Source organism: Homarus americanus, unplaced genomic scaffold (assembly GCF_018991925.1).
Source record: "Homarus americanus isolate GMGI-L3 unplaced genomic scaffold, GMGI_Hamer_2.0 scaffold32871, whole genome shotgun sequence".
NCBI classification, from domain to species: domain Eukaryota; kingdom Metazoa; phylum Arthropoda; class Malacostraca; order Decapoda; family Nephropidae; genus Homarus; species Homarus americanus.
The window spans coordinates 6,277,613-6,300,021 of record NW_024748870.1 but is presented as its reverse complement, the minus strand read 5'-3'; the positions used below and the strand labels follow the sequence as shown (position 1 = coordinate 6,300,021).

The following is a 22,409-nucleotide window of genomic DNA, read 5'->3' as shown; positions in this document are numbered from 1 at the left end:
GGTCTCTGCCTGTCTGTTCTGTCTGTATATCTGGCTCTCTGTCTATCTGTCTTTCTGTCTGTTTTTTGTCTGTCTGTCTGTCTCTGACTGTCTTCTCAGTCTTTGTCAGTGTGTCTGTCTGTTTGTCTGTCTGTCTGTGTGTGTGTGTATGTCTGTCTGTTCTCACTCTGTCTGTTTGTGTCTTGTCAATCTCTGACTTTCTTGTCTGTCTCTCTGTCTGTCAGTTTAACTGTCTATGTCTGTCTCTTTCTGCCTGACTGTCTCTGTCTGTCTGACTGTGTGTGTTAGGTTTTTATTTGGAGGGGTGGTTGTTGGTTACAACACAACTCTCCCTACAATGCAATATAACACAACACAATTCTCCCTACAACACAACACAACACAACACAATTCTCCCTACAACACAACACAACACTACACAACTCTCCCTACAATGCAATATAACACAACACAACTCTCCCTACAATACAATACAACACAACACAATTCTCCCTACAACACAACACAACACTACACAACTCTCCCTACAATGCAATATAACACAACACAACTCTCCCTACAACACAACACAACACAACTCTCTGCACCACAACACAACACAACTCCCCTACAACACAACACAACTCCCCTACAACATAACACAACACAACACAACCCCTACAACACAACACACAACAAACTCTCCCTACAACACAACACAACACAACTCTCTGCACCACAACACAACACAGCTCCCCCTACAACACAACACACAACACAACTCCCTACAACATAACACACAACACAACACAACTCCCCTACAACACAACACAACACAACTCTCTGCACCCACAACACAACACACCTCACAACACAACACAACACAACACAACTCCCCTACAACACAACACAACACAACTCTCTGCACCACAACACAACACAACTCCCCCCTACAACACAACACACAACACAACCCCCTACAACACAACACAACACAACTCCCCTACAACACAACACAACACAACACACCCCTACAACACAACACACAACACAACTCTCCTACAACACAACACAACACAACTCTCCCCTACACACAATATAACACAACTCCCTACAACACACCACAACACAACTCTCTTGCACCACAACACAACACAACTCCCTACTATACAACACAACACAACTCTCTGCAAACACAACACAACACAACACAACACAACACAACTCCCCTACAAATACAACACAACAACACAACTCCCTACAACACAACACAACACAACCCCTTCTGCAACACAACACAACACAACACAACTCCCCCTACAACACAACACAACACAACTATCTCTGCACCACAACACAACACAACTCCCCCTACAACACAACACAACACAACACAACTCCTCCTACAACACAACACAACACAACTCTCCCTACAACACAACACAACACAACACAACGCCCCCTACAACACAACACAACACAACTCTCTCTGCAACACAACACAACACAACTCTCCCTACAACACAACACAACACAAATCTCCCTACAATACAACACAACACAACTCTCCCTACAATACAACATAACACAAGTGTATGATTGTCTTGTTGTGTACACACACAATGACTCATATGTGTGCGTGTATGACTGTCTTGTGTATTTGACTGTCATGTGTGTCCTTGTATGACTGTCTTGTTGGCCTCTCATGTGTGTGCGTGTATGCATGTGTATATGACTCATGTCTATCTATCAGCGGCGACTGGTGAAACATATCAACATAGATCCTGATATTGAATAGTTAATGAAGACATTTTGCAAGAACCTATCCCAAACAACAGCGTCACGGTAATTAATGAAGAAAAACTGCAAAAATACCACATGTAACATAAATACAACTTCTGGAATATTGATCAGTGCCAGTTGCTCACTTGGGTGACAACACGAGTATGACACCCATCCTGGGAGGTGGAGAATGGTACCATCCGTAAGGCGCCAACGGAAGGTATCAGGACCCACTGACTGGGAAGGGTGTGGAATACCCCCCCCCCCGACGACGAAGAAGCAGAAGAAGAAGACGACGACGACGACGATGAAGAAGCAGAAGAAGAAGACGACGACGTAAGGGTCTCTCAGGCTATCTGACTTTGTGTTTCAATCTCTGTCTGTCTCTGTCTGTGTCTCTGTGTCTGACTGTTTCTGCCAGTCTCTGTTTCTATCTGACCCAATCTTTCTCTGTCTGTCTGTTTGTCTGTGACACAGAAACAGTTTGGGTGACAGCGGTCGAGCCAGACTCCTGTTAGTCGAGCTCTCTGTGCCGTCCTCACCAGATCTCCTCCACGTGCACTGGAAAAACAAAACCAATATTTAAGTTAAGTGTTTTTAATAATACCTGATAAGATTGCTAGTGTTGTCTGAAGGTGAGTTATTAATTACTGATAACGATAGATCAATGTTGACCTCATATTGATTACAAGTCGTGACTGTTTGTGTAGTGCTCAGGTGTCGTTTTATCGCAAGAGTGACGAGTATTATCAGCGAGAACGTTAAGGTGTTTTTTTTTATCCCTTTAAAGGCGCGAGTGTACCAGTGGTGTTAGAAGCGATGGTTCACACGCGTTGCCATAAGGAGTTGTTATAATGTTGCCATAAGAGATTATCATAATGTTGCCATAAGGAGTTGTCATAATGTTACTTTACACCTATACCTGGATTTTAAACATACATATCTGAATTAATCTTTAAATTAATTGAAAGGTAGCGAATATTTTGAATCTTTGAACGATTTAGTGTAACTGGGAACAGTACTTTATCCAGTCCTCAAAGGGTTAAACCATAGTCCTCAAAGGGTTAAACCACAGTCATCAAAGGGTTAAACTATAGTCATGTAAGGGTTAAATATAAAACAAAAGAGAGGTTCGTCAGGTGATACTGGAGGTGGCGAGGTTGATAGTGAAGATAATGATCTAGTCCGATGGTTACAAGCATTTCAATAACTTATGGTAAAATTTATGATAACATGACAACCAAAAGTTTATATCTACACTTATCACAACCAAAAATCGGCTCTGAGATTTCCAAAGTTAGTAAACACTTGTGATATTAACCAAAAAAAATCTGGATTACATGATTTCCAGAGGATTGTTATAGTTGTTATTTCAAGGTATTATTACGCGTGTTAATATTATTCTTTTACGCTATTATTTCTCCCTTTATTTATCCAAGATTACTAGTGCTATTTTGTTATTGTGAATTATCTTTGTCATTTTCATACATGAACTGCTTGTGGGTTCTAAAGTTTCATAGCAAGAACATAAGAGCATAAGGAGTCTGCAATAGGCCGATTGGCCTGTGCATGGCAGCTCCTGTCGAGAATTACTACCACTCTCTATCATCCATGAATCTATCTAGCCTCCTTTTAAAACTCGTCCACCACCCTATTTGTGAACCAGTTCCTTCCTGTCTCCCTCCTAAACCTAAACTTATCCAACTTAAATCCGTTACTGCGAGTCCTATCCTGCTCGGATATTATAAGAACTTTATCTATATCCCCTTTATTGATTTCTTTCACCCAATTAAATACTTCTATCATATCTCCCTACACTCTTCGTCTTTCTAGGGAATGCAAGTTTAGTTTCTTTAACCTATCCTGATATGGAAGGTTTCTAAGTCCCGGAATCATTTTCGTCATTCTTCGCTGCACCGACTCTCGTGAATTGATATCCATTCTATAATAAGGGCACCAGAACTGAACCGCATAATCGAGGTGCGGCCTGACTAACGCAAGATACAGCTGCAATAAGACCTCTGCACTCTTATTACTTACACTTCTAGATATAAAACCCAATACTCTGTTTGCCTTATTTCGAACATTAACGCGCTGTTTTTTAGGCCGTAGGTCCGGGCTTACAAGTACCCCTAGGTCTCTTTCACAAGTCGACTTCTCTAGGTTGATGTTGTTAAGGCTGTATACATTGACAGATTTGTTCTTCCAATATTAAGTACGCTGCACTTGCTGGTGTTGAATTTCATTTGCCATTTTTCAGACCACCCCTGCAGTTTATTTAGATCCTCCTGTAATGCCTTTGCATCCTGCCCTGAGTTAATCTGCAGCCCTATTTTGGTGTCATCCGCAAACTTGCTTATGTCACTGCCGATCCGAGTATCTAGATCGTTTATGTAGATTATAAAAAAAAGTGTTGTCTTATCATATACAATCAATTCATTATCGATAAAAGTTTTACTTGCAAAAAGGAAGGCAGTAGAGAGGCGATGGTGTTCAAGAGAGGACCTAGACTGAGTACTATAGAGGAGGTCGACAGTACATTGTCCACACCAGCACAAGAGAGACGGTTCGGTACGAGTAATAATGGATACGAGGGTAACCACGACGCACCATCCACACACCCAGCTGTCTTCATCATCAACCACTCACCTGTCCACCCACCTGTTGGCGGCGATGAAGTTGATCAAACATACACACAACCTCCCCAGAATATGACGCAAGGGGATGATGGTGTAAAAATGTTTTTATTATATTATCGATTATTTTAGAATTATGTTTCTTCAGTTAATAAGATAATATTGTGTGTGTATGTTATAGGCGGTGAGTGTTGGGGAGGGCGCCATACACTGACCGTACTAGCCTCACTATGCCTGGCGATACAATATTCGACGCGAGTGAATTTGTCCATAGCCATTGTAGCTATGGTGGGGACGACCTCCCACAACGACACTAACAACACACTCTACGACACCTGCCCCACGCTAAACGACACGGATAACAACGACAGAGATGTGGTGAGTGTTTGTTGTCCCTTGTGGTGGAAATTTGGTTAGTCGTTTTACTGCCTAATATTTATTAACTTTAATCGTGTATAATAAGAAAATTACTTGAGGTGTAAAAGTAAACTGTTGTATTATAAATCATAAGAATAGATTAGTTTATTTATCTATTTTCTGGTGCTTTTTAATCTATATAAGCAAAAAGTTCTATTCCAAGTTTAATGTGTTGTTTCTGTTGTGATATTAACGGAAGTTTTGAACTGTGAGAGATTTTACCAGCTGAGTCATACAGTTGTCATATGAGACTTGAGTTACAATAGTTGGTTCCAGTTTGTTTAGTCAGAAAATCTTAAACAAGTCACCTGAGAGTGTTAAAGAGATGCTAAGACATTAAGTACTTTCGGGCAGCATAAAAAGAGGATTGGTGGCTGCACTGTTTATACACATTGAGTAAGACTTAGCAGTGATGACGTCAGGTACTTTACACATGTCCTAATGTTTAAATATGACTCATAAACACACTAGTTTTATCATTTAGTATCAGAATATAATACAAAATAATCTCTAACGTGGATATTTTTCTTTTTACTTGCAATATTATGTTATTGATTGGTCATGTTATATTTGTGTTTGTCAGGATTCGCTGGGAACTGAACTCGGGGCTGGTGTTGGAGTTGCCACTACTAACTTGGCGGGCGGACATAGAGGCACTTTTGGTGTGGCAACTCCCTCTCTCTCCTCTCAACCCTCTCTGTGTCTCCCTCTCGAAGGAACTCTTTATTGCTATCAGAGTTCTGATTGGCGTCAGTCAGGTAAGGTCGCAGGAAATTATTACCATTACCCGTTTGACAGTGACGTTGGTCTTTATATTAACGTTTGCATTAATAACTTAGTAATGGGACGCCAATATCTAAGATACCTAAACTTATGATAAACAAATACGCTTAACTAAAACATATACATAAATTGAGAACGAAAACAAAGACAGTTTATCTATCATGAAAACAACAAGTCGGTGGTCTGACTTATAAATAGTACATCACGGGACAACTGAGTGAGTTACCCCTTAAATTAGAAAATAAGAGAACGTGTTAAGAGTATCAGAGAAAACTATAGTAACTTTACAACTGCAGAATATTTATCACATACTTGCATATATTGTAACTATTTATCATCCTCGAGTTTTACCGTTGAACAAGCTGTCAAGTGATCTTCATATACAACTAAGTAGGTTTTTAAATAAGTATGAACTTTAAACACAAATGATTAGATATTTCTTATAGTTATCAGTGATTTTTGCTGCGTCTGATTATTTTTTGGGGTAAGGAATTTATCATAGCGAGATATCAGTTTACCTGCTGTAGTCCTTGTGTCTGTCACGTCTCCAGCTGTCTTTTGAGGGGCAACACGATGACTGTTATCAAATCCTTCATATAAAAATAACTAAGAGATTACTTTTCAGGTCAGTTTTATCGTATAATCATACCTTAAGAATTATTAGAAAAGAAGATGAGAATTAGTGCTTTGTGATGAATTACATGAGTTAAAACTGTCTCTACAAAACAATTTTCCTTCTTAGTATTTTAGTCACAAAGTTTATGATCTGCGAGAGGTAAAACGAAAATCAATATTTTGGTGAATCTCTCTAGATATTTTTAACACGACAAGTTTCATGGCGTTTATCTTTACTGATGCCGATTACGTCCTTAAGTTTGTTATCTGTGTGTTGTTTCAGGGAGTGACCTATCCGGCCCTGGCTGCTATTATGGCTGCCTGGATACCCCCCAAGGAGAGGGCCAAGCTCGGCTCTATTGTGTACTCGGGTGAGCTAAAACAACATTTATTACTTTATTTAAGAGGCCTGATAACATGACATTAAATTCAATTTGAGTAAAAGTCTGCTGAATGTTATGTATGGTCAGTACTGTTGGTTGGTCAGTACTGTTGGTTGGTCAGTACTGTTGGTTGGTCAGTACTGTTGGTTGGTCAGTACTGTTGGTTTGGGGAATTGATACTTTATTTGGTTGGTTATTTTGTTGGTTGTGGTCATTTTGTTGGTTCGGTCAATTACTATTAGGACGATTCATTGCTGTTGGTTGGTCAATACTGTTGGTTGGTAAGTACTGTTGGTTGGTCAGTACTGTTGGTTGGTTAGTACTGTTGGTTGGTCAGTACTGTTGGTTGGTCAGTACTGTTGGTTGGTCAGTACTGTTGGTTGGTCAGCACTGTTGGTTGGCCAGTACTGTTGGTTGGTCAGTACTGTTGGTTGGTCAGTACTGTTGGTTGGTCAGTACTGTTGGCTGGTCAGTACTGTTGATTGGATCAGAAGCTGGACACTTTCAGCAGACACCAGGAGGAGGATAAAAGCCTTTCAAGTGTGGTGCTTCAGGAGAAAGTTAAAAATAAGTTACACTGAAATTGACAACAACATCAAGAGAATTACATATTTACAGAATAAGGAAAGTGAGATAGTTTGACCATAGGCTTAAGGATGAGACGATAATTGCTGAAATATTAATGGACAGAATTGATGGTAGGAGGGCCAGGGGAAGGCAGACATAACCCCCAGACATAAGGCTCATACGTTGATGATTGATTGATTGATGGTACAAGAGGCATGATATGTTCAGCTAGGAATTTCTTGCTTGTGTAGACGTGCCAAGTGTGTGTCTAGTGTAAAGGGTATCATTATTTTCCTTCAGTGTAATAAACAAACATTAAATATCATCACATGTTAACAAGAATCATCAATCCTGTTAAATGTCCAACACACACACACAGGGTCGCAGGCCGGGACAGTGGTGACGTTGGTGGTGAGTGGGTGGTTGTGTGACTCTGAGTTCCTGGGTGGTTGGCCCTCCGTGTTCTACGTGTTCGGTGCTCTTGGGTTCGTGTGGTGTGTTCTGTGGTTCCTGCTGGTACACGATTCTCCAGAGACACACCCAACGATCTCCCCAGCTGAATTGAATCACATCCAATCAAGTCAAGATTTGAGAAAACAGGCAAAGGTGAGAGATGAAGGGAGTTAAGTAGAATAATTACTCTCGTACTGATCGTTATAATAGATGAATGAAATCAAAAGTTGTGGTCCCATGAGAGATACAACATCTGAGAGACTTGTGGTCAATACAACCATTATACACCGTGAGTGGAGGGCCATGGACCCCAACCCTCAGACATGAGAGCTGCACCGAGGAATTGATTAAATCCTAAATTATTATAAATCAGATTCAAAGGAAGAATGTAGTTTGGATATTAGTAAACTCAAACACTATTAATTCATTACTATTGAACTGTTTACGTGTGTGTGTATAAATTAATAATGTTGGTCTCCCTGAAGGTAAAGAATATACCATGGAAAGCAATATTTACGGCTCCTCCTATGTGGGCGGGGATGGGCATGTGTTTGGGCACCAGCTTCGGTTTCTTCACCCTACTGACAGAGCTGCCAACCTACCTCAGTAACATACAACACTTCGATATAAACAGCGTCAGTTAAAGAGTGTTAAGTATTATAATATATTTACCTGTTTAAGCTCAATACCTACCAAACACTTTCACTATACCATGACATTTCAATCACACGGACATATAACGAAATATGAAAGAATTTAATTTGTCTTCGTGTCAATGAGTTGAGAATTTGAAAGTTATTTCATTTTCTAAATACTTTTGGGGAAACTTTATAATGTATAACATTTCAGTTTTTATTGTAACAGAAACTAAACAAAAAAAAACATTACTGTATATTCATCTTCTATCTATAAAGGTGATCCCATAACAAATAATGTATGAAATTCTAGACAAACAATTACGGTGTTAAAATGTATGAATTAATAAATTACAAACAAGTATAGAATCCATCAAAATATTTAGTACAAACAATAAACAAACCAGATTTGTTTGTTTACCTTTCAGAACGGTCTCCTGTCTGCACTACCATACCTCATACAATGGGGCTTCTCCATAGTGTGGGGAGCCATCATGGACGTGCTCACAAGGACCCGAGTACTTTCCTTAACCTCTGTTAGGAGGGTGTCCACTGGCGTAGGTGAGCCACTAACTGTACTGTGGGTCCTAGTCTTCTTTTGTCTTCTATATTGACTAAAGTTAAGAGTTTCCGACACACTGCAGTAACCATACACACACTTGTACCCATAAACACGACAGGAAAACAGTATTAAATGGCACAATTTTTTCCAGCATGTTACGTCTTCTCGGGGGCACTGATCGCTGTGGGATTCGTGAACTGCAACCCGACCTTAGCGGTGGTGGCTGTGTGTGTGGCCCTCGGGTTCAACGGTGCCATATTCAGCGGACAGTATATGCTAGAACAGGATATCGCGCCTAACTTAGCGGGCACTCTGGTGGGCATCAACAACACGCTGTCAGCCATTGCAGGGTTTATCGCCCCTGTGTTCACTGGAGCCATCACCAACAACAGTGTGAGAGACCAATAGAACTTTAATCAATATCTCACAACACTACACTAACTTTCCAACTACATACAACAGAAATCCTTTACTTATCTCTTCTGCAAAATATCAAGAAAGTTCTCAGGGTATCTAGGAAGTTTCTCAGTAGTCTCTCAGTATTATCAGTGTATTTGATCTACTTTGAGACACGACCATGAGAATGGTTCTCTCAAATCACTTACTGAAAACGGAGGGAGATAATTTTTTCTATGATTAACTTTTTTGGAGGCGAAAGTCGACAATTATTTTAGCTGCCGATCTATATAACATGATATTTTCCAACTCAGGGACCGATATAAATACTCCTAGAAGAACACTTTATACAACGTGAGTTTAGTGAACCAAACACCTGCCCAAACACTTCAAATCCAGAGACAAAATCACTGACTTAATCCTCTATCTATATTGGTGGTTAGGATTAGCGTGGATCATCTTTAAGGCTGGATAAACTAAAGGCTAATCTTCAGGTGATCCATTTTTAACAATCTGTCAAACTTCTTCACCTTCAGGAAACACTCAGTAGCTGGAGGATTGTGTTCCTTGTTGCAGCTGGATTGAGCATCTTCACTACAACCTTCTATTTGGTGTTCATGTCAGCAGATGTTCAGCCTTGGAATGACCCGACAAATGACAATGAAGGTTGGTTGCTTCCCGTATCATATGACAGTGAGACAGTGTTTTGTAGGACTCGTGTTTACTATATTGTAATTCTTAGAGGCTTATGAGTTAATGTGTGTGTGTGTGTGTGTGTGTGTGTGTGTGTGTGTGTGTGTGTGTGTGTGTGTGTGTGTGTGTGTGTGTGTGTGTGTGTGTGTACTAACCCATATCTGTATTTGTGTTTATAAATATACAAGTTAACAGTAAGAACATTAACTATAATTATATATATATATATATTCACAGATAACACAACAACGGCAGACAACAGTGACAACAGAGGGATACAAACAGTGATAATCCCACTCCCCCTTCCGTTAACTCTCCCTCGCCTCAAGCTGTAACTTACTCAAGGTGCACCTTAGTTATAGCTTTGTGTTATAGGAAAAATAATAAACAAAAGATAAGAGAATTTGTTTATATCATTGTTTATTTATCTATTCTCTGTTGGGTTAATATTTATAATGTAATAAAATAATGTCTTTATTTACTTGTGGTCGAGACTATATACAACAGGCAGGTAAGGTTTTTTTTTATGGAACTTGATGCATCACGAATATTCATCCCCTTATTGACTTACTGAATCTAACCTAACCTAACCTAACCTAACCTAACCTAACCTAACCTAACCTAACCTAACCTAACCTAACCTAACCTAACCTAACCTAACCTAACCTAACCTAACCTAACCTCATAAAAAATAAAACTAATATTTTGGAATTATTTACGTATTTACATATGTTGTTCCTCATTGATCATAAACACTAAATGATAAAATATATCTCCCGGTCACAATTCGTCCATCTGGGTAAAAAAATTCTGAATTATTGTGTTTACCTTTCAGGATATATATACAAAGTAACTGTACAGCAATAAAAGTGAACTAATGGCAATTGGACTTCCCTAACAGTACCATAGACCAACTACCAATTATCTTGACCACTGTGTTGGATCAGATTTCACAAAGGGAACTAATTTCTTCTTCTTTTTTCAAATTCATCATAATACGTATAAGGGTTATGTAATGATGTTATAATGTATATGTGTTCTGTAACCTTTGTCAATACATATCAATAAATATTATACACCTCCTTTAAGCATACATTATCTGACGTATAGTGTGTATGATTAATTAATATACATATAATATTTTTTTTCTAAACTTATCTTTTAAAACTAACAGACAAAAGTTTATGAAAGATTTGTATTAAAGAGAAAATTTACAATGAATAAAGTTTTTAATTACAAGTAAATCATTCAGAAATAATAATAATAAGACTTTAACCACATAACCTAAATATTCTCATTAAATAAACGTAATATTAACCTGTATTTTAATTAACCCTTTCATTACCTGGGAGCTAATTGGTTAACGCCAGGTAAGGTTTACGTGAGTGAGGATCCCGTATACAGGTGGTTAACGAGTCGCAAAATTAGTCAATAATAATTAATATATAAGACTCTTTAGTATCCTTATAATACTTGTATAGTGTTTTATAGACCTAAATAGTATCATTGTTTTCAACTCTATAAACAACAGAGATTATCTTCACTACTAAAACCATTCAATTTCGAACAGATGGATAAATTTACCGTCTACTTTACTTAATTAGACTCATGTTTCCTTAATTAATTATTCCTTATTAAATTTTTTGCTGAAATTGCCAAACTCTCAGCAGTGTTTCATTATATTTTCCTTGACAGGTATCCTAGACAGGTGTTGTGGACAGGTGAGAGATAATTAATAAACACGCCATAATATATTTCACATCAGTAGTCTCGCCTCTTGACAATAACATCATTATGCATTAGTGACTCAGCTTGGGTATCTGACATACTCTGTGATGCCTGCTGTCAATAATCTTGAATACATTTGCCAGCTTCCAAAACCAATGTCTCGTGTTGTACTTGTGAATGAACGTTTTGGGAACAGAAATTGAGCAAACTGTTGAGGATGCTCTTAAAATCTGTGTGTTAATGATATAAACATCTGGTGCAGGAAAATAAAGGAACTTCTGAGGTTGTGTTGTCATTCTGGCTTCTGTCTTCCCTTACAGATACCAAGATACTAAGGTCCTAATGATTAGTTTATATTTTGGGTCCAAATGTTCAACAAACACGTGAGCATTGGCTTAGAATAAAAGAAAAACAAGGGAATTATTAATTATGGAAGGTGAGTGAAGAGAATTATTATGATGAGAGACATTTACCTGTATGAATTAATTAATATTATATAAATTGTGATATATAGACAATTTTATCATTTTCTATAATATTCAACCATATACTGTATACCTGTGTTGGTTGCAGATGCTCTTACTTTTGAATCGCTCTTACTTCTATACGTACAATAAACTATTTAGCGGGACGTGTCTTGGCGTACACTATGACATGTGAGTTTGGTGTGTGTTCCACTCCAAAATATCTACTGTATGATTAATAATCTACCATATCTTGATATCAGTGCATGTCTCGGTGGACGTCAGTACTCAGGCAATGGAGTTCAGAGGAGGTTCTGTCCTGGGGACCATCCAGGAGGCTCACAGTACACAGGACACACTATCCGGCTACACACACGCCCACAACACCCCAGAGACACCTAAGCCTGTGTTTACCATCAGTCACTCAGCTGCTGGGTGGGAAGATGGCGGGGGACTCAGAAAACCTTCCCGGGAGGAGGTACAACATGATAAACCTAATCTAAGAGAAGGTAAGTGATAAATTGATTTATACTTGTAATGATTGTAATCTCAGATGTAAAAGTTAACTCGCGTGTCACAAGTGAATGAGTAACACAGATCTGCGTCATCCTGATGTTAAGGAACACTATTTACTCTACTAAGTAACACTGACTTGCTGTTAATGTTTATATATAAGAGATACATATTGTTTTTTACGTAAATCATTTCGTACTGTGGTCATTACGTACACAGATCGTCTTTACGTAAATAAATATCTCATAAGTCGCTTGTTACACACATTCAGATAATGGAAATTTGTGACGACTGTTGTAGGAGACGCCCAGCATGTCTTAAAGTTCATTATAATGTCATATACTATTAGAGTTAACCAAACACTTCACAACTTACTATCTTTTTAGTTATGAGTATGTCTAATCTTAAAAAACAACTAAATATAATTATTGTAGCGTAAAACTTAATATTCATAAACTTTAAAATATAAATAATCGTTTATATTTCAACTTCAAGAATTAACAACAAAATATTTAACATACAGTGAAGAAATGGTTTTCTTAAATATTTTTGCATAGGAAATTCATTTTTTTATTAATAAGAAATACTTTTTTTTTTAGACAGGAATGATTTTCACCCAAGACTTCAATGTGCGCAACTGACTCAATAAATGGTGTTAATTTAGCTTTACTAAGTGAGAAGAGGAATAATTTAGACGACTCATTGACAGATAAAAGTATTGTCCGTTTAAAGAGCCTTTGTATCTTAGTTATTGTTGTTGGTGTCTTCTTCCTGATCCAGTGTTGAGAAAACACTTAAAAACCTTAGTTGTTGAAGAAGCTCAGTAGTACATCCTAAAAACAATATCTTTCATGCTCTACTAAATATTTTGATGCCTAGAATTAAGGACCAAAGATTTGTTAATGAAGGCGAGTGTATCTTAACGTGTGTGTGTTGCAGGCAGCGAGTGTTGGGGAGCGCGCCACACCTTAACACTGATGACGTTCCTCTGCCTGACGCTACAATACTCCACGCGGGTAAACTTGTCCATAGCCATCGTAGCTATGGTGGGGCCGACCTCAAACAACGGCACCAACGAGACACTCCCTGACACCTGCCCCGCGCCAGATGATGACGGAGACTCCGGTGGCATCGACGTGGTGAGTACCTGGAGGTGTTGGTTTAACAGAGATCCTTCTAAAAGTTACATTTTCTGTTTATTTTTTCTTTTAAAAATTATTTGTTGATTTGAGAGAGTTTAGACAAACCGAAGAATGTAATTCACTACAACACATCAAAGGGAACCTGTTGTGGCGCCTCAGATGCAGTATTGACATGTTTAGTGCCACAGTGTTGGTCAGGCTGAAGAAGAGAGAACAGTTTAACATAAATTACGTGGGATGAAAGGTCTTAACTTTGTCTTCAGGAAAGTTTTGGAAGTAAATAGGTTGATAGTTGTGTGTGTGTGTTATGGCTAACAGCGGCAGAGGACTTTCTCTATTATGCTTAAGTTCAGTACAAGTGTGTTTACCGTAACTGCTGCAGAAGATCAACAACTTCAACATTTGGGGCAACAACTAACATTGCTGTTGTGTGGGGGTGGTCAGCTGATTAGAGCAGACAAGATATGTAATCTCAAGTGTATTTGTTGGTCTTTAGATGCATCACAAACTTTTAACTGGTAATAAATAAAACCTTTCTTTATGTTTAGAGTAAAATATGTCAGAGATATTTTCTTACCATTTGCCCTCTGCAAAATGAAGGAAAGTGTAAACTTCAGTTTATATTAGAACTTGATTTCAACTCCTACAAACTTATTCCACACTTTCAAGAAGACATTAATACGCTCTACACTTAAACATATTTATGAGAAACAGGATTCGCAATCAGAAACGAGAAAATTTAGTGGGAAGTTATTTGGCATGAAAAATAGTGTTTCCATATAAGTTTTCTTAAAAAAAAAATGATGACGTGTGATGTTTACACTCAGCAAGGAGAGTTCAACTGGGATGAACAGACTCAAGGGCTGGTGTTGGGAGCCTTCTACTGGGGTTACGCCACTACTAACTTTGTGGGCGGACGGGCGGCGGAGTATTTGGGAGGCCGCCTGGTGTTGGGTATGAGTTTGTTGCTCTCCTCACTCCTCACCCTCTTCAACCCTCTCTGTGCCTCCCTCTCGAAGGAACTCTTCATTGCTATTAGGATCGTACAAGGCATAGTGCAGGTGGGTCGGAATAAAAGGATATTGTGTGTGTGTGTGTGTGTGTGTGTGTGTGTGTGTGTGTGTTGTTATACCTGTGTATGAGTAAACTTGGACCAACATATTTTCTTCTGGTAAAACTCACCGATGAAGGACCACGATACCAACGACATAAACTTGACGTACACACCGACACCCTTCACACACAACCAATCCTACCACCAAATAAATAACTCGAGCCGATGTGTTGTAATAATATAAGAGAAACAAAACCAAGTGTGTGACTTCAACTAAAAGATAACTGAGTGTGTTTATTTTATTTACTGTTCTGTTCGTGGTTTGATCCACACACAAAGTGACAACGATATCTGGGTTATAAAAAAATATATATATTTTTTCTTTTTGAAGTATTATTTCTAAGCAGTCAGAATAAGACTTGATATCTTCATTAATCTGGAATATCGTCGAATAGATAATGATTTTAATAAAGTTATCATTACCACCCGTGGTTATGTGTCACCAAAACTCCCTACGTTCAGGTAATCTGTTTATCTGTAATAATGTCATGTTGTTTTACCTCATTAGGCACCGCAATGATGCAACTGTCACTGTTACCTGTATCTGCATATACAAATATGTTACATCAGCACTATCTCAAGAGTAAAAAGAAGCGGCATACAGTATTATTATCCATCGTGTCTGCCTGTATACAGTATGTGTGTCTGTCTGTCCCAAAAATTAAATACCACAACATTGATGATACAAGTTTGCATAACCTGACATCAACACTGCCCAAACAAAGTCTTGAAACCTCTACAAATTTAATCAAAATAATATACAACCAAACGTGTTATGAAAGAAAGAGTAACCTGTATATGACGTGTTTGTAACCTAATGTATACGTGTATTCTTCAGGGAGTGACGTATCCTTCTCTCGGCCTTCTGGTAGTCTCCTGGATACCCCCCAAGGAGAAGGCCATACTCGCCTCCATCGTGTACACAGGTGAGCTCTTATCTTCGTGGTTTATACGGGATAATCTTGTTGACTGACTGAACTAATAATAACTTCGGTATATTGTTCAGGACAGAGAAATTAAAGGAAGGTGGTTGTTATATTCGATCCCTGGCCAAGTTATTGATTATCTTAAGGACGGGAGGCTGTTAAGTGTTCGTTTTATCAAACACTTTCACTGACACATGGTTACACTGCACAGTTATCAGGGAAGGAGGAAGATATACCACAGTTACGGGCTTTCATCAACAGGTCACCACTGAAGCGGACTCAAGCTCCTGTTGGCTTTTGTATCTAATCTAAGTTTACCGAACAAGTACATTTTATTTTCCGTTTACCAAGATATTATACAGGAGTAGTTATTAGAACTTCTCACTCTGTCCAATAGAATAAAACATCTTTTCTTAACAAAATAATTAAAAGAGCAACAACCTCAGCAAAAATCCCTCGATATACTGATAATAACACCTGGTTAGACTAATTAAACTATACACCTGATTACTATTACTAGAAGTAGGAAGATTCTTGACTAGGCAGACGTACATATGTGTGTGTGTTACAAAATGATAATTAATTATATACATAAAATAAATAATATACTTATAAATACTGTACCTGGAGTATTGTAATTTAGTTTCTGTATAGGTAATATACTGTACTGTTCTAGGAGGTGAGGAATTATACTTTCATAAGACTAAGGACCCTAATTAAGTTCTATTATGTTTTGTTGATTAACCCCAAATGATCAGTAATAATGCTCGACAACATATACTGTACATATATTAATCCTGTATGCAAATTACAGGGTCGCAGGCGGGCGCTGTGTTGCCACTTGCAGCAGGTGGGTGGCTGTGTAACTCTGGGTTCCTAGGTGGGTGGCCATCACTGTTCTATGTGTTTGGTGGTCTGGGGCTCGTGTGTACCGTCTTCTGGTTCCTGCTGGTGCACAACTCCCCTAGCACACACCCTAGGATCTCCCCAGCTGAACTGAGATACATCCAGTCAAGCCAAAGTTCATTCAAGACATCGAAGGTGAGATGAACAGATTTGAACAGGAGAAATATTTGTCAGTCATCTTGTAATTCTTATCTTCAGTAGCAGCTCTATGTGTGACGTGTTTACTGCGTCACTCACTCCCAGGTGGAGAAAAAATTAATGTCCTCAGTGACAGATTACCACGACCTGCTGAACGACCAGTGGACGGTGAAAGGGTGAGTTAAAATAAGTTAGGTTAAGTTAGGTTTGTTAGGTTAGGTTAGTGTTAACGTTACGGTGGTTAATCTTAAGGTGAGATATGCTAGTTGGATTAAGTTAAGTTAGAGTGATTAATCTTAAGGTTAAATAAGTTAAGGTGTCTAATTTTCACGTGATTCCTTCTCTTCAGCATCACTATCGAGTTTCATCTCATAACTAAAGAGAAACACAAATAAATGCAGTGTTTTAATACATATCGTCAATCATTAATAATTTACTCTTCATTATTTTTCAGTACTTCTCTTTTTTTTAATCAGAAATATAGTTAACTTCTCGGTGATTAAAATACTCTACTCTTTACCCCATGTCTGTGCATCAAGTTAGAGGTAATACCATGGAAGGCGATCATTAACTCAAGACCCATGTGGGCGGCGTCAGTGATCGCTTTGGGGACAAACTTCTCCTTCTTTGTCCTACTGAGCGAGATGCCGACCTACTTCAGCAACATACAACACCTGGATATATACAGTGTTAGTTGGAATATTCAGTGTTAATTAAAGTTTACCTGTGTTACCGTAATCATATATATTTCATCACTGTGTTAAATAAAATGAACGTGCAAAAAATTACCCACAGAATCAGGGAATAGAAAATATATATATAATTTTTAATTAATTCTAACAGAGTATATTAGTGTGATAAGCGCATCCGTGCCTTTTACTTTTCACCAAATATTCAGTAACTTGTAAGTGTCATTCGTCGTGTATTATTGAGTTCATTGTATGGTTACTGACCTCACAGACCACAATGGTGGATGGGTTTATGTCTTACTATGTAGGTTTGGTTTATACAGTCAGTACCCATTTAACGTAGAGTACAGCTGCCTTCATTTATAACTGGTACAGAGTCTGGAGTGTCTTGTGAGATGTGGCACCACCGCCCACCAGACAACAGATAGAAGCCAATGACGTTCTACTTGGTAATCTATATATATATATATATATATATATATATATATATATATATATATATATATATATATATATATATATATATATATATATATATATATAAAAAAAAAATATGTGTGTGTGTGTGTGTGTGTGTTTGTGTGTGTGTCCGTACGAGAATCTCAGAAACTACTTTACCTATCGTAGTGATGATGGATGGTGTTATATAGTGATGGATGGTGTTATATGTAGTGATGATGGATGGTGTTATATGTAGTGATGATGGATGGTGTTATATGTAGTGATGATGGATAGTGTTATATGTAGTGATGATGGATGGTGGTAGTGATATGATGGTGTTATATGGTGATGATGGATGGTGTTATATGTGTGATGATGGATGGTGTTATATGTGATGATGGTGTTATATGTAGTGATGATGGATGGTGTTATATGTAGTGATGATGGATGGTGTTATATGGTGATGATGGATGGTGTTATATGTAGTGATGATGGATGGTGTTATATGTAGTGATAATGGATGGTGTTATATGTAGTGATGATGGATGGTGTTATATGTAGTGATGATGGATAGTGTTATATGTAGGGGATGATGGATGGTGTTATATGTAGTGATGATGGATGGTGTTATATGTAGTGATGATGGATGGTGTTATATGTAGTGATGATGGATGGTGTTATATGTAGTGATGATGGATGGTGTTATATGTAGTGATGATGGATGGTGTTATATGTAGTGATGATGGATGGTGTTATATGTAGTGATGATGGATGGTGTTATATGTAGTGATGATGGATGGTGTTATATGTAGTGATGATGGATGATGTTATATATAGAATATGAAAAGCATCCCTCTGTTGTCATTGGCAACATGGATAAGAAATGTGAACACTGCGGTGCAAAGAAGTACAAAGGAGAATCTGCTGGACTGTGCTGCTCTCATGGGAAAGTACGACTGCCAAATTTGGAAAAACCACCACAACCATTCAAGACTCTCATGCTGGGAACAACACCAGAGTCAAAACACTTCTTGGAAAATATTCTGAAGTACAATTCATGCTTCCAGATGACATCCTTTGGAGCTACCAGAGTAGTTCGTGAGCACGGATACATGCCCACATTCAAAGTCCAGGGTCAAGTCTATCACAAAGCAGGATCCCTCTTACCACTGGAAGATGAGCAGGCAAAGTTCCTCCAAATCTACTTCGTGGGAGATCATGAAAGGCAGACTACTATCAGGTGTGGCAATATTCAAGGTGTCAGACATGACATTGTCCTATCTATCCAAGAAATGCTGCATGAGCGCAACACGTATGTACAGTCATTTAAAAATGCCCTGGAAAACATGCCTTCTGACGAGTACAAAGTCAGGATCAAAGCAGACACCTTAATGCACTACAGTGAGACAATGTGGAGCCTCCCGGAGGGTGGCGTCCTACCGTGGCCTAGCGAAAGAGCCGCCCGGAGGGCGGCGATTCCGCTAGTGTATATTAAAAATACAACCATACAGCAAACAATGTAAACAACCAGTGTTGCCACATATCACAAAACATGCCAGTCAGTGTACCAGGTATAAATGGAGCCAACTGTACTGCCTGTTAACGAATATGCGCTTAATATACAGGTTATAAGGAATGAATTATAGTTATGTTAAACGAAGACTGAGTGCAAGGTGTTTTGAGTGATGCAGATGTTTTTGTTCGTATAGTAGACGTGTAACAATTGTCATTATATTTACACTTGTCATAGTTTATCTGTAAAACACGAATTATACATTTTGCGTTAACTATCATTTCAGCGATAGTTTACAATAGTAGTTCAAAATTTATAAACTAAATTAATGACCCCCTTCCCCCCCCCCCCAAAAAAAAAAAACTTTACTTTCGTTGAGTTTCTCTACTTTTACCTCACAGAACGGGATGGTGTCTGCTCTACCTTATTTTATATACTGGGTCTTTAGTATTGTGTGGGGCATCTTTATGGGCATTCTTACGCAGAGGGGGCTGCTCTCTGTGACCTGGGTGAGGAAGATCTCTACTAATGTAGGTGAGAAACACACACACACACACACACACACACACCTATTAACAGAAACTACTTAACCAAGCCAAACAAGACCGCCTATGTAAAGCACTGGACTTAATCCATTGTAAATCTTGAGGTTAACATTACGTCTATATAAACACTGTTGATGTTAATGGATGAATCATATAAACTTTCTCACGTCATCATATAAATCTCTCGTCATTATATAGCTCTGAGAATTATATAATGCAAGGTTATGTTCTGTGTTAGTAAATAATTTATATATTTTCCAGCAATTTTCGTCTCATCAGCTGCGTTAGTTGGTCTATGTTTCGTGAACTGTGATTCTACCCTGGCGATGGCAGCGCTCTGTGTGTCGGTGGGTTCCTGTGGTGCGTCATACAGCGGTTCTTCCCTCACCGAACAAGACATCGGCCCCAGCCTTGTCGGTACTTTAGTGGGTATCAACAACACCCTAACATCCATCACAGGTTTTTTGGCTCCCATCATCACTGGAATCATCATCAATGGTCATGTGAGTCAAAGTCTAAACTCAACGTATTTTTTTTATATTAGTTTTCTCTTTCCTATAACGCAAACACGAGTGTGGGAAGGTAGGTGTTGGTGGGCTAGTGGGAGGGTGAGCTATTGGGTGGGTGAAAGGGTGGGCCATTGGGAGTGGTGGGCTATTGGGTGGGTGAAAGGGTGGGCTATTGGGAGGGGGGCTATTGGGAGGGGGGGGCTGCTGGGAGGGTGGGCATTGGGTGGGTGAAAGGGTGGGCATTGGGAGGGTGGGCATTGGGAGGGGCATTGGGAGGGTGGGCTATTGGGAGGGTGGGCTATTGGGTGGGTGAAAGGGGGCTATTGCGGGTGAAAGGGTGGCATTGGGTGGTGAAAGGGTAATATTGGGTGGGTGAAAGGGTGGGCTATTGTTGGTGGGTGAAAGGGTATTATTGGGTGGGTGAAAGGGTGGGCTATTGGTGGTGAAAGGGGGCTATTGGGGGTGAAAGGGTGGTGGGTGAAAGGGTGGGCCATTGGGAAATTGGGGGAGGGTGGGCTATTGGGAGGGTGGGCTATTGGGAGGGTGGGCTGGGAGGGTGGGCCATTGGGAGGGTGGGCTATTGGGGAGGGTGGGTGTTGGGAGGGTGGGCTATTGGGAGGGTGGGCATTGGGAGGGTGGGCATTGGTCAGAGTGGTGGCTATTGGGAGGGGGCCATTGAGGGGGGCTATTGGGAGGGGGGGCTATTGGGAGGGTGGGCTATTGGGTGGGTGAAAGGGTGGGCTATTGGGTGGGTGAAAGGGTGGGCTATTGGGAGAGACACAACTTAACTTTAAATACATCAATATTCTCTTGGCTGAATACATCTAATACCTAAATCATAATATTTATCTCTGAACAAAAGTTACATTGCCAGGCGTCATTACGTTGTTGCTATAGTGTATTGTGTCTGTCTACTACTACTACTACTACTATTACTACTATCACTACTACTACAACAATTAACAATACCTTCCTTCCCCCGGCAGCAAACACTCACCAGGTGGAAGATTGTGTTCATTGTTACAATCATCGTTAATGTCTCAACCAACATCTTCTATAACTTCTTCATGTCAGCAGATGTTCAGCCCTGGAATAACCCGCCAACACGTCTACACACTATCTGAATCTTGTAAGACATTTGAAGTATTTGTAGACATTTAGTAAGGTGTGTGTGTGTGTGTGTGTGTGTGTGTGTGTGTGTGTGTGTGTGTGTGTGTGTGTGTGTGTGTGTGTGTGTGTGATAAATTAACCAATGATCTATTTACAGCCAAGGACACACTGGGAGAGGATCAAGACACAATCAACCCATGAATAACAGGAGTTTGCTAAGTTTCTCGTCTCCTCTCATCACCAACTGGCCCTCTCATCACCAACTGGCCCTCTCATCACCTGAGCTCCAACAAACACTCTTGCTTCACTCCGCTAACAATAACAAATTACTCGTGTTTGTTCTCTAACAGGATATTCATACGTTATCTACTGTGCATTCTTCTGTTGTCAGGATATTCTTTCAAGTTATCATGCCTCTAAAACCCATACGTAGGATTCTTAAAAAAATAAATAAAAATAAAAAAAATAAAAATAAAAATTCTATTATCTGACGACGTTTACTCTAACACCCTGTACACGATGTTTGAGCCTCAGCGATAGCTACTGGATATAGGACTCCAATCTCACGAGAAAATATCAAAAGTTATCAATAATTCTACACATGTTATTTATACCCTTCAGGCTATCGTCTTGTCTTACGCCCCAATCCCCACCAATTATCTAGGAATATATTTTTTATTATATCAAGGAATATTTTTTATTATACCCAGTGGATCTAAATTAACTTAACTATTTAGTAAATGTCACGAGAGCCGCCACCTGCCATTATC

The 22,409-nt window shown here is 39.1% G+C and overlaps 2 protein-coding genes across 2 annotated transcripts; both read left to right on the top strand.

Moving 5' to 3' along the window:
* Positions 1 to 6,124: 6,124 nt before the first annotated feature.
* LOC121853187 (putative inorganic phosphate cotransporter) lies at positions 6,125 to 10,983 on the top strand. Its single transcript, XM_042347165.1, has 8 exons — positions 6,125 to 6,222; positions 6,496 to 6,583; positions 7,542 to 7,768; positions 8,101 to 8,250; positions 8,679 to 8,811; positions 8,964 to 9,205; positions 9,745 to 9,874; positions 10,139 to 10,983. Exons 2-8 carry the CDS (start codon positions 6,526 to 6,528, stop codon positions 10,234 to 10,236), a joined length of 1,038 nt encoding a protein of 345 aa, XP_042203099.1. The 5' UTR covers positions 6,125 to 6,222; positions 6,496 to 6,525; the 3' UTR covers positions 10,237 to 10,983.
* A 1,379-nt stretch (positions 10,984 to 12,362) lies between these two features.
* Positions 12,363 to 22,106, top strand: LOC121853188 (sialin-like). The gene is made up of 10 exons (XM_042347166.1): positions 12,363 to 12,602; positions 13,546 to 13,745; positions 14,576 to 14,809; positions 15,701 to 15,788; positions 16,603 to 16,829; positions 17,372 to 17,521; positions 19,877 to 20,009; positions 20,282 to 20,523; positions 21,516 to 21,658; positions 21,797 to 22,106. The coding sequence occupies exons 1-9, from the start codon at positions 12,389 to 12,391 to the stop codon at positions 21,651 to 21,653; spliced, it is 1,626 nt and encodes a 541-aa protein (XP_042203100.1). The 5' UTR covers positions 12,363 to 12,388; the 3' UTR covers positions 21,654 to 21,658; positions 21,797 to 22,106.
* Positions 22,107 to 22,409: the final 303 nt, after the last annotated feature.

What these genes read in the sequence shown, in the direction of transcription:
- LOC121853187 (XM_042347165.1), top strand. Translation starts at nt 6,526, where the DNA reads ATGGCTGCCTGGATACCCCCCAAGGAGAGGGCCAAGCTCGGCTCTATT. An exon ending in AACACTTCGATATAAACAGC is followed by an intron (nt 8,251 to 8,678) that starts GTCAGTTAAAGA and finishes TTTACCTTTCAG; the next exon opens with AACGGTCTCCTGTCTGCACT. An exon ending in GAGCCATCACCAACAACAGT is followed by an intron (nt 9,206 to 9,744) that starts GTGAGAGACCAA and finishes CTTCACCTTCAG; the next exon opens with GAAACACTCAGTAGCTGGAG.
- LOC121853188 (XM_042347166.1), top strand. Translation starts at nt 12,389, where the DNA reads ATGGAGTTCAGAGGAGGTTCTGTCCTGGGGACCATCCAGGAGGCTCAC. An exon ending in GAAGATCTCTACTAATGTAG is followed by an intron (nt 20,010 to 20,281) that starts GTGAGAAACACA and finishes TATATTTTCCAG; the next exon opens with CAATTTTCGTCTCATCAGCT. An exon ending in GAATCATCATCAATGGTCAT is followed by an intron (nt 20,524 to 21,515) that starts GTGAGTCAAAGT and finishes TTCCCCCGGCAG; the next exon opens with CAAACACTCACCAGGTGGAA.